The sequence below is a fragment of the Phyllostomus hastatus genome, unplaced genomic scaffold, assembly GCF_019186645.2.
Source record: "Phyllostomus hastatus isolate PE091 unplaced genomic scaffold, TTU_PhHast_1.1 phas_contig_62, whole genome shotgun sequence".
Classification (NCBI taxonomy): Eukaryota; Metazoa; Chordata; class Mammalia; order Chiroptera; family Phyllostomidae; genus Phyllostomus; species Phyllostomus hastatus.
Genome location: NW_025333921.1, coordinates 11,281,551 through 11,293,924, shown reverse-complemented (window position 1 = coordinate 11,293,924; position 12,374 = coordinate 11,281,551). Strand labels below are relative to the sequence as shown.

At 33.5% G+C, this 12,374-nt stretch overlaps 1 protein-coding gene across 1 annotated transcript in view; it reads left to right on the top strand.

Annotated features, from left to right (window-relative positions):
- MDGA2 (MAM domain containing glycosylphosphatidylinositol anchor 2) overlaps positions 1–12,374 on the top strand; it is an 835,187-nt gene that overhangs the window by 640,750 nt on the left and 182,063 nt on the right. Inside the window, exon 8 of the mRNA XM_045848684.1 lies at positions 2,754–3,047. Within this exon, the coding sequence (XP_045704640.1) occupies positions 2,754–3,047 (294 nt within the window). The remainder of the gene's footprint in view (positions 1–2,753; positions 3,048–12,374) is intronic.

The following is a 12,374-nucleotide window of genomic DNA, read 5'->3' as shown; positions in this document are numbered from 1 at the left end:
TCTAAATAAATGAATAACAAACAAATTTACAAATGGAGTTTTTGAACTATTTTACATGATAAACATAAAGCATAGCTAGTTAAGGGTCTATTTTAGAATGGCCTAATGTAATAAAATCTTTGAATAATCATCTTATTAAATCATGAAATAAATACTTTAACACCACTTTTATCTTTAAGCCTTTACTGTTTGTTCTTATAATCAAACATTAATAACTTTGGAGCTCATAAAATGCAAATTCTCACTTTCAAAATGTAAAAATTAATACTCAGAGTGGTTAAGTTTGGCCAAGGTCACCTGGCTTGTTTTTGGAAGTAATGAGGATGGAAGATTTCAAATAAGAATACTCCACATAATAATCTCATAATTTATCATTTCGTTTCATTTATTTCACATAGATTTATTAAAATTTATATATGTATTTGGATTACTATATCTTAAAAACAGTTTGGGTTTATATTGGGAAAATATTCTAATGTCTATATATAGATATATAAGATGGAAATAAGTATATTACATAAAATAGATAAATAAGGTAATCTGTGAAATGTGTGTCAATTATACCTTACACCCTCACACTTCTACCTTGACTCTGTTTTATTGTCCCTGGGCTAGTGATGAAGAGATGGGCAGGGACAATTAGTCCAGTTTGCCCATAGGAGCAGAGCAGTTGTGAACAGGAGTCTGGTGCTAACTCCAGTTATTCGTTTCAGACACCATAGTTTACTGGAACCTGCTTCGGGTATCATGTCCCTGCATTACCCACCTGTTACAGATTGGCCTCAGTTTGAATTTTGTTCAAACCAAAGTATTTTTCTTCTTTTATTCTCAGGATTTTCATTTGTTAAATTTTAATATTAAATAATCCTTAGGATTATTCAGGGAATTAAATGAAAATGTAAAATACCTAAGTTTGTCCAGCACATAGTAGGAGCATAATTAATGTTAAGTGCTGAGGTTATTGCTCTTATTCTTTGTGATTTCCCTCGCAAGGTAAGTAAATACTGCAGCTTCTCTTTGAACTCATTGTTAGAGGAGGCTGCTTAGAATTGCATCATTCCCTTGTGGTTTACTTGTAAAGGAGTAAGTTAACACAACCATTTAACTGTTTGTATTTACAAGAAGAAATAATTAAATGAAATTACTTGATCACGCAGGTTTTTAAAATGTAGTCATACTTAAATATATGCTTTGTTAATGGCAATTCTTAGTGTGTGTATATACATACACATGTGTGTTAATAACATATACATACATATGTATACACATACAACACACACATATATATGTATATTTATAGAAAGTGGTGCCTAATGTTTTAATGTTCCATATTTTCTCATTTCCAAGATGCTATGCATTATTTATTTACTTTTTTATCATTTCACTACTTATTTAAGATAAGAAGTAAATGAAGGAATTAAGTGAAAAAGTATACATGAAGATACATAGTAAGATAATTAATTCTCATATCACTTTGGACTTAAATTTTTTTCTATATGAAAAAATTAAATATTCATCAACAGATAATTTAAAAATTGTGTTTGCTTTTGTTCCTGGACACTGGAGCACAGCAATGCTGCAGGGGAGAGTAAAATGTCCGCCTTTTCACCCATGTGCAGTGGTCTCCAAAGGGAGCACATTGCGCTTAAGGGAAGGCTTATTCATGTGTTTCTGTGTATTCGTACTCTGGCATTTAATTTAGTCCATGCTTTTTGTTGATGTTCTATTGCGTAAATACATTTGAATTCATATGCATTGTATTAAAAATAAAAGTCTTCCAATGAAATGTATGATTTTATTTGTAAGAAAATTCATTAGGTACCAATTGCCTCTTGGAAGTTTATATTTTGTCCTAAATCATAACATACATATACATTCTAGCACAGTAAAGTGAATTCCAGTAATATCAACCTAATTTTCTCATAAATATTTTCAATAAATCAGAAAATAACAAGTTGAAAAATTACAATTCTTATCGAAACATATTTTTTAAAATTCACTTAAAATTAATTTTACAGAAATAGCAGCAACATTATGGCAAACTATTTACAGTGGTCTCAAAATGTCTTAAAGTGAAATTATATTAAATATAAGCCTCAAAAAATATTAAACATTCAAAAAAGAAGAATACAGTGGATTATCCGAGCATGGCATTGTAGTGAGCTGTTCCGTCTCATTTCTACTAGGGAGAAAACAAACCTTAAACCTTAGCAATTTGGCAACAGTTTTTAAACCAGTCAAAACTTCTAACTGTATGACAAAGGTTCTTCTTTTTCCCTTTCCTACTACCTGTGTTTACCATGCCTGCTCAGTTTACATTGTCACTTACCTTTTCTTATAGCATGTTTAGGTAAGATATAGCAGCATATAAAGCGGAAGACTAAAAAGCTGACCCCACCCCCAACAAGCAGGATCACCTTTCTGTGAATTGCAGATATTAAAGACCCAGTTAATGGCTGATAATAACAAGTCATTGAGTAGATTGTTCATAAGTTGGCCATTTACAGTCTAATTTAATGGTTATTTATTTTGCTAAAGTTTGAAGACCTCATTCAAGCGAGTTCTATATAAACAATTCAGAATTATTTCAAGGACAGTATTTGCCACTTATTCCCAAGATCTCTATAATTTTTGTCATTTGAATTTTCACACATCTTCAACCAGCAGAAATTGTTTCCTTATGATTTTCTGTATTTGAATATGCTTTACCAGTTTATACTAACTTTGAAAAATTTTCTTTTTCCCATTTCAAGTTCCACCCAATCTGACTGTTCCACAGGAAAAATCACCTTTGGTCACCAGAGAAGGAGACACAATAGAACTGCAGTGTCAAGTAACTGGAAAACCTAAACCCATCATCCTTTGGTCTAGAGCAGATAAAGAAGTCACAATGCCGGATGGGTCAATGCAAATGGAGAGCTATGACGGAACACTGAGGATTGTGAATGTGTCTAGGGAAATGTCAGGAATGTACAGATGTCAGACCAGCCAGTACAATGGTTTTAATGTGAAACCGAGAGAGGCCTTGGTGCAGCTCATCGTGCAGTGTAAGTAAATACTTTTCTCTGTGTTATTGGTGGGGGAGGAGGGGAGCAATGATACAGAATGTCACTAGTAAAATGAGGTGATTTTGAAGTTGGGTTAGGATAAAATATTTGTATATTATGGCTTCCCAATTTAAACTATAATTTCCCCTACATCTGGGCATTGCCTGAGCTGATATACACTAATAGATGAGAATTGTATTTGTGTGTGTATGTGTATGTGAATGATGATTCTAATGGTGTTATTCAGTGAGTTAACGCCAAAAAATCAACAAGCCTAATATTAAAAACTGGCCATGCATAATGAAATAAAGTGAAGACTGGAAGTAATGCTACTGCAAATTATAATATGCCTTTTTTTCACAGTTCATGTTTCTACTTCAGCATTGTTGCCCTTTGCCCAGCTATCCACCTATTTCAAGAAATCCTTTTGTTTCAATTGTGGAGACCTAATCATTGAAATGCTAATTTTGCAGATATGAAGTTTGCAAAATTATCTGGTAGATTGCATAATTATCTATTAATATTGAGATAATTCAGACCGATATTTGGTGCTGAACTTTTGCTTGGCTTTCTTAACAGGTATTGTTTAACTGTGAGATTTGAATAATAAGGTTATAAATTATTCTTATTGAAATTGCTGTTAAAGGTCTAACAAAAATTTGTTTTAATATTAAAAGTAACTAAATTCATAAATTTAAAAAGTTTAATGATGTCTACTTGATGTTAGATTTTTCAAGGAGGCCTCGATAATTTTTATGGCAGGTGGTGTGGATATTGCTGAAAGAGGAAAAACAAACTGAACACAGTCTGTTCTAGCTCCTTTAAGGCTGCTATAATTTTTAATTGATGTACTATTTCTTAAATACACAGTGGCAAAGTCCTCAAGAAAATAATAAATTAGATGAGACTATAAACTTTAATAAACAACAATGTTGTTTTCTTTCTGTGGTTCCTTTGTAAGTCAGAAAAAGAATACAAGATTTAGTCCAAACATGTGTATTTTTATATTAGACTTAAGGACATCGGCAGATTGAATTAACTGACTTTAAATTTGAAGGAATAATTAAGGAATAGAAGGATTATGTTTGGAACTAATGTCAACAAATTCATTTACGTATGAGATGAGGAGCAAGGTTCTGACTGCTGCTTAACTATTCCCTGCCCCTGTTGTATAGAAACTCCTACATATATGGAAAGTATTATTTGTCAGGTACTTTGGCTGATTTCCAATTAATTACTAGTTTTTTCTCCAAGTAATGTAGCTTTTAGATGGCAGGTTTCATTCAGCACTTCAGTATTGCTTTTTCCCTCCCTGGCTGGCATTTATACTCAGGACAATAAATGCATGGTTGAGAGGTTCATGTGAAAACATGTGTCAGAGAGAAAAAGAATTATAAAAGAGATACCTCTCCTCAGTTCTCCCAGAATAATTCACATCCTCAAGTGACCACAGAGAAAGTTAACAAAGTTTGGAAGACTTCATTCTTGGTAATCACATGACTCTGTGCTTCCTCCAGAGTTTTCCACAAAGTTCAGTGTAAGTGCACAAAGTTCCAGCATTCCCAAAACTATTAGGGCGATTCATTTCACTCTGCTCACACCTCACCAGGAAAGCACTGGTAGAAAGAAAAGCTGTGGAGAACACAGTGGTTTTAGGGAATTTTGAAGGTTCAAAAACCAAGATCTGTATCTCCATAGAGTATACTAATGTCCAGAATTCTATCGGTGAGTTAAATTTCCTTTGCTTTTTCTTCTTAGTAAGTCCCATAGGAAATATTAAGTTCAGTTCAAGACATTAACATTCAATAGTGGATGAAGATAAATAATGGCACAGTTGTCTTTAGTGTGACAGGGAGGTAACTGACTGAAAGGCATCGACAGACATAGGCAAAGTCTAGTTCATTTGATGTAGGTGAAAAGATTGTGTCCTAATTTGCCTTTGCAGAGCAGTCGGTGTAGTCCGACAGCACTTGCTCTCAGAGGCAAGCTTTCCTGTCCTGTCCAGGAGGGTGCTGGTTGCCAACTGTATTGCCAGTTCTAAGTGAGGCTGCATTGTGTCTTTCAAGGACCTCCCTTTCATGTATTCCCAAGTATTTGGAAGAATTTGCTGAAGTGTCTGAGCATTTGCTTACAAGTAAGTGCTAACAACTCCATAATATTTCTGAGTGAATAAAATGTTCATTTTCCAGGCACATAATGCCTGCCAGCTGTCTAGCCAGTATGCCTACCAAGACCTACTTAATCCTGCAAAAAAAATAATACAGGAATTCCAATAGTATTTTTTAAAATGATGGTCTAATTTTTGTAGTATTTTTTAAAAAATATGAAAACAAGCCCTGGCTGGCATAGCTCAGTGGATTGAGTGCAGGCTGCGAACCAAGGTGTCGCAGGTTTGATTCCCAGTCAGGGTACATGCCTGGGTTGCAGGCCATGGCCCCCAGCAACTGCACATTGAGGTTTCTCTCTCTCTATCTCCCTCTCTTCCCTCTCTAAAAATAAATAAATAAAAACTTTTAAAAATATGAAAACAATTAATATTTGTTTTTATCTTGGTTAGCCATGCTACATGTAAGGAGGACTCATGGAATGTGACCTTTTTTCATGCACATATGCATATATACATGAATACATGTACATGCATGTATGCCACCCTCAGCAATTAGTTATATTATTGCAGCTAATAATCTATGTTTTATTTACTTTGTATATCCAGCATGAAATATTTTACATTATAGCTATTGAGTAAACGTGTTGAGTAATTTAAATTGATAACAAATGGTATAAGAATATGTACATTCTGCATACCTCTTGATTCTTGCATGACTAGTCCTTGTTATTTCAAATTTAGGAGGATCTGAGGACTTACTGTATATAGATTGATATCTGAAAATATCTAAATGAGGAAAGATGTCAAATTATTATATTTCTTACAGAACACCTTTTTCAGCACTTGAACTTTTTTATGTTTTAGTTTATTAAGACCTCCATTCTTACAATGCTTATTATATTAATGAATTCTTGTACATTAGTTTATATACACACATTTATATTTATATAGAATTTTAAAGTATATTTTACTGATTATACTATTATAGTTGTCCCAATTGTTTTCTCCCCTTTATTCCCCTCCACCCTATACACCTTCCACCAGCATTGCCCCCAGCCTTAGCTCATGCCCATGTATCATACATATAAGTTCTTTGGTTTCTCTATTTCCTACACTATTCTTAACCTCCCTCTGTCTATTTTGTACCTACCATTAATGCTTCTTATTCCCTGTACTTTTATTCCCCAATCTTCTCCTTCTCCCTCTCTGCTGATAACTCTCCATGTGATCTCCATTTCTGTGATTTTCTTCCTGTTCTAGTTGTTTGTTTGTTTGTTTTGTTTTAGGTTCAGTTATTGATAGTTGTGAGTTTGTCATCATTTTAGTGTTCATATTTTTGATCATCTTCTTTTTCTTAGATAAGTCCCTTTAACATTTCATATAATAAGGGCTTGGTGATGATGAACTCGTTTAACTTGACCTTATCTGGGAAGCACTTTATCTGTCCTTCTATTCTAAATTACAGCTTTGATGGACAGAGTAATCTTGAATGTAAGTCCTTGCCTTTCATGACTTTGAATACTTCTTTCCAGCCCCTTCTTGCCTGCAAGGTTTCTTTTGAGATATCAGCTGATAGCCCTATGGGAACTCCTTTGTAGGTAACTGCCTCCTTTTCTCTTGTTGCTCTTAAGATTCTCTCCTTACTTTTATTCGTAATTATGATGTGCCATGGTGTGTGCTTCCTTGGGTCTAACTTCTTTGGGACTCTCTGAGCTTCCTGGACTTCCTGAAGCCTATTGCCTTTGCTAGATTAGGGAAGTTCTTCTTCATTATTTGTTGAAATAACTTTTTGATTTCTTGCTCTTGCTCTTCTCCTTTTGGCACCCCTATGATTTGTATATTGGAACATTTAATGTTGTCCAGGAGACCTCTCCTCACTTTTTTGAATCTTCGTTTCTTCATTCTGTGCTGGTTGAATGTCAATATCTTCCTTCTGTTCCAGATGTTTCATTTGAGTCCCTGTTTCCTTCTCTTCACTGTTGCTTCCCTGTATGTTTTCCTTTATTTCCTTTTCATAGCCTTCACTTCTTCCTCTATTTTGTAACCTTACTCAACCATTTCTGTGAGCATCCTGATTACCAGTGTTTTGAACTCTGCATCTGGTAGGTTGGCTATCTCTCCATTACTTAGGTCAATTTTTGGAGCTTTGATCTGTTCTTTCTTTATTTTTTTAAAGATTTTATTTATTTTTAGAGAGGGAAGGGAAGGAGATAGAGAGAGAGAGAGAGACATCAATGTGCAGTGGCTGGGGACTGTGGCCTGCAACCCAGGCATATACCCTGACTGGAATCGAACCTGCAACACTTTGGTTCACAGCCCACGCTCAATCCACTGAGCTACGCCAGCCAGGGCTTGATCTGTTCTTTCATTTGGGCCATGATTTTTATTTTTGTCCCGGTACACCTGTTACATTGTAAGGGGCAGAGACTTAGGTATTTGCTGGGTTGGGGCAATGCTCATTGTTGCATTGTGGTGCTGTGTTCTGAGGAAGGGTCAAAGGAGGACCCTTGCAGCTTTCTTGCTCTAGGCTGGCTTTCAGCCACTTCCCCAGCTACCCACAAGGAAATTGGGCCCTTCTGGTGCTGATTCCCAGGTGGGTGGGTTTGTGTACATTCTAGGATGCTGTGGGTCTCTCCAACAAGTTCTCCTGTGAAACTGAAAGTTTCTGCCTTTCCTGCAAGGCCCACAGATTTTTTCAGCCAGAGGTTTTGAGGCTTTATTTCTCCATGCTGCATCCTGGGTTGTGCAGTCTGTCTTGCTCCTCAGTTGTCCTTCCCTGTCTATCTGCATGCAAAATGGGTCCATCTGCTCTACCAGCTGCCACCTCACCCACCTGGTCCTCAAGCAAATGCCTTGCCACACATCCTCTCCACTCCTCCTAGAGGTCTGGATAAATGTTTCTTCTTTAACTCTTTGGTTGTTGGACTTCCACACAGTTCAATTTTCTGGCAGTTCTGGTTATTTTTTTGTTTTTAAATTTGTTGTTGTCCTTCTTTTGGTTGTGTGAGAAGGCAAAGTGTATCTATACCTCCATATTAGTCAGAAGTCCTATATTTATATATAATTTTATCTTCTTTGAAATATAAACATAGAAAAAGAAATGGTCATGATAAATAAGAAAAAAATTGGTATCTCCAAGGCACATTATTTTCCTGTTTAGTTTCATTTGTATCCAATTAAACAATAACCAACCAAAGTGATTAAAGGAGCACAGATATAATTGTAAGTAGGACTTTGATGAATTTACATTGTAAGGGCCTAAAAACAAAGTCTGTTGAGAAAAAGTCCAGCCATTATTAATATAACGAGAATGGTTTTCAGGACATCATGTAACCTGGCAGCCAAGGAGAGTAGACTGGAATGCACATGTGTGATCAATAATGACTTCACTGTACTAGTCAGTGGGGGTCATAGATGCTGTTGAGTAAGCATATGTACTGTGTGGTCATTGCATTCAAAATTACTGAACTAGTAGCTTAACGAATCTGTATCAAATTTGGCATTAGGCTTGAACATTCCTCTGTGGAAACCCATTGAGATGATTCACAAGGCCACAGCCATGGGTAATTGGTGATTGGCAGTTTTATCATGACAACATGCCCGCTCATGCATCACATATCCTGAAGAGCTTTTTGGTGAAACATCAAATCACCCAAGTAGTTCAGCCCTCCTACATCCAAGATTTGGCACCCTGTGACTTCTGGCTTTTCCCCAAACTTCAATCACCTTTGAAGGGGAAGAGATTCCAGACCACTGATGAGATTCAGAAAAATACAATGGGGAAGCTGATGAAAAATGAGGGAACTCTATATGGTCCCAAGGTGCTTACTTTTAAGGGAACTGAGGCATCATTGTCCTATGTACAATATTTCTTGTATCTTTTACCTTTTTCAATAAATATCTTTATTTTTTATATTACATGGCTGGATACCTTCTTTTAAAATCTTTAGTGAGGTTTGTTCTTAGCAAAAATGTATTATAATTATAAAGCAATCATTTTCTTAAAACTTTTAAAATTATTTTTATTTCCACTTAATGTGCCTCTTCTTAAAATATGCAGAGTGGTTTAGTGAGTAAAAAAAAAAAAGCCTACAGGTATTTTACACAACTCTATAGCCTCTTCCCACAAGCTTAATTACCAAAAAAGAAATTATTTAAATTATTAAATTCTTGTAAACATTGCTTATCCCTAGCAATCAGATGGTTTATTTTATATTTTTAATTTCTACAATTACTAGTTAGCACACATTATGTGTACCAGAATAAGAAGTTGCAAATATAATATTTTGAAACATAGTGTTTTAAAATTAATTTAATTTTTAAATTGCTGAATGAAATTGCAAAGTACATTGCAATTTTAATAATAGACCTTAATTTTTTAGCCATTGTTTAATTTCATTCACGTTTTTGCAACTATATAAAAATTCTTTTGTTAATTTTTTGGCTCTTTTTTACTTGAAACATTACAATTAATCATTGAAAATATACATATATATGTTAGAAGAAATTTTTTTTTTACCCTTCTAGGTTCTTTGGCTGGTGTAATAAATAAATTGACATAAGACAGATTAGTGTGAATAAAACAAATTTTCACTTTTGTACATACAGAAACTCTATAAAAATGAGACCCAATGCAAGTGGGCATCCTGAGCTAAGGAATTGATAAGGTCATGAGGTTTCAAAGGAGGAAAGGTAATTCATAAGGATGATAAGAACAGATGTTTGCCCTGCCAGAAAGTTATCTCTCAAATAGCTCTCTCTCTCTGTCTCTATCTGAGCCAGACCCCCTGTCTAAATTCCTTTAGGGTGGTAAGGGGAAATAAAAGTTTTTCTTGAGTAGGCTGGGTCTTGATTGCCTCCAGCTCAATATAATCCACAAGCCTAAGTTGCACATTTTGGGGTGGCATATGCTGCTCTCCTTCAATATCATTTAAAAGTATATAGACAGCTTATTGAAGAAAACTAGAATAATTTCTTAAACGAAATCACAGCAGTAAAGTGATTTTTAATTTATCCATTAGAGTATTGACCACTTGAATATTGATTAAATAAAAATGATATTGGATGAATATATTCAAATATGTATTGTATATTAAATGAAGAAACTAAGATATACCTATTTTCCTCCTAAAGTATTTTTAAAAATTTTTATTTGTGTTGTATACATATACTTCTAGTTGTATATGCTATAATTTTAATTTCATAAATTATATCATTTTATTTTTAATCAAAGCTATCCTTTAAAGTATTTTATCTCAATGTACAAATAAAATATTTTAGTAAAGACATATAATTTGAAATATATTTCCTTGAAAGTCAGTTTGAGAAGATATATACTGCATTGAATATCACTTTTTATTTTTATGGCTTTGATTTATATATTATAAATATTATAATGGGAGTAACTTGTCATAGTCACACACAAAAAACTGTGTATATATAGATGTATATTTATATATTATATATAAGTATTATATTATATATAAGTATTATATACAATATATAAATACACATTTATAATATACATATACATATATGTGTGTATATTTATAATATATAAACACAGTTAAAATATACATATTCCCATCTTTACTATAAATATATTATATTTTTATTATATATAAATATATTATATATAATATATAAATGATTATATATAATATATAAACATTCCTGGCACCTACAATTAAAGATAAGCTATTTCTTTTATAAGGTATAAAATATACACAAAAATAAAAAAAGCAATGATAGTGTTAAATTGTATTAAGTCATAGCTTTTTCCTATCTCCAAATGAGATTTAGTGATCCACTTATAATTTATATTTTTCAAATGGAGAAAACTTATGAAAGAAAATAATCTGGGCTATTGATGAGCCCATGTTCTTTATCTGTTTCCTAAGCAAGACCAAATTGGATGAAGGGGAGGGAGCCACAGATCAGTGTTTTATGGCTTACTGTTTCTCAAGAAATAGTAAAAGAGTGCACTCTAGCAAAGAGTGCATGTTAATTTCTTTTAGTCAAAATGAATATCCAACCAAAGCAAAATATCATGCACCTTATAAAGAAAAAGTTACTAAATAGAGATTGGATGTACAGTAACATGTATGCTTAATAATGTTAGACAAATTACTGAATAATTTGATGTAGTGTCCAGATATACAGAATGACTGTATTAAGCAAATAGAACTACTTTTTGCATTTTTTAAAATAGTGAAATTGCTCTAAAAATATCAGTGTGACTAGAGATTAATCTAAAGTTAGTATGACACAAAGTAACTATTAAAAAAGAGGAAACAAGGGAGTGGTTTGTCATATTCACCCCCAAAAAACATTAAATTAAAGGCTATCACAGTGAATTTATAAGTGAATGGACAAGAATTTTCACTTATTAGCAGAACAATAAAATAGCTTTCAGCTCAGCGACCTGGAAAGCCCTACTTATACAGATGTATTTCCTATTCTCCACATTAATTCAGACCATCTCTTCTCAACTTCATGATCCGGGTAATTCAGTTTTGCCTCTTTAGCCAGGCTCTGATTTCTCCATTCTCCTGTTTCCAACAATTCTTCAGCCACTTTTCACATTTTAAATCATAGCTAAGTTCCACCTCTTGGAAAGCCTCTTGGTGACTCCTTGATCACCAAGGAGTAAGGGTGCTCCTTTATTATGGGCACTTATGTTCAGTCTGTACAACACACTGTCAAACTTTAAAGTAAAACTTTTGAATATACTGTTAGATGATTATACTTCTCTCAAAATCATTGGTTATTATTTCACTGTTGCCTTCCTCAAAATTCTCTTGTAGGATTGCCTGTGGAGTTTGTTTAAGCAACGCAAAGAAATACTTTTAATGATTGTAGAGTTTTCACGCTAAGCTTTTAATTGGACTTACTTTTTTCACCAAAATGATCTGATTGTGATAGATTTTTGTTTACACCATAACATAAATTCACTTTCAAAACCAGAAAACTTATCTTTGACATTATTCAAAAGACTAAATCAGAAACATAAATGGTAAGTTTAAGGTTATTTTCAATGTATTTTTTGTAATGACTGCATTACGATCATTACATTCCTGCCTCTATCCAGATAACTTCAAAGAGAGCGTCCACTTAAAGAACATTGTTTGACCCAGAGAATCCAGGTTTTTATCACTTATTACTATTGTTAAAGAATAAACTAAGGCATATTAAAATGTTCAAGAGTTTGAGTAAAAATC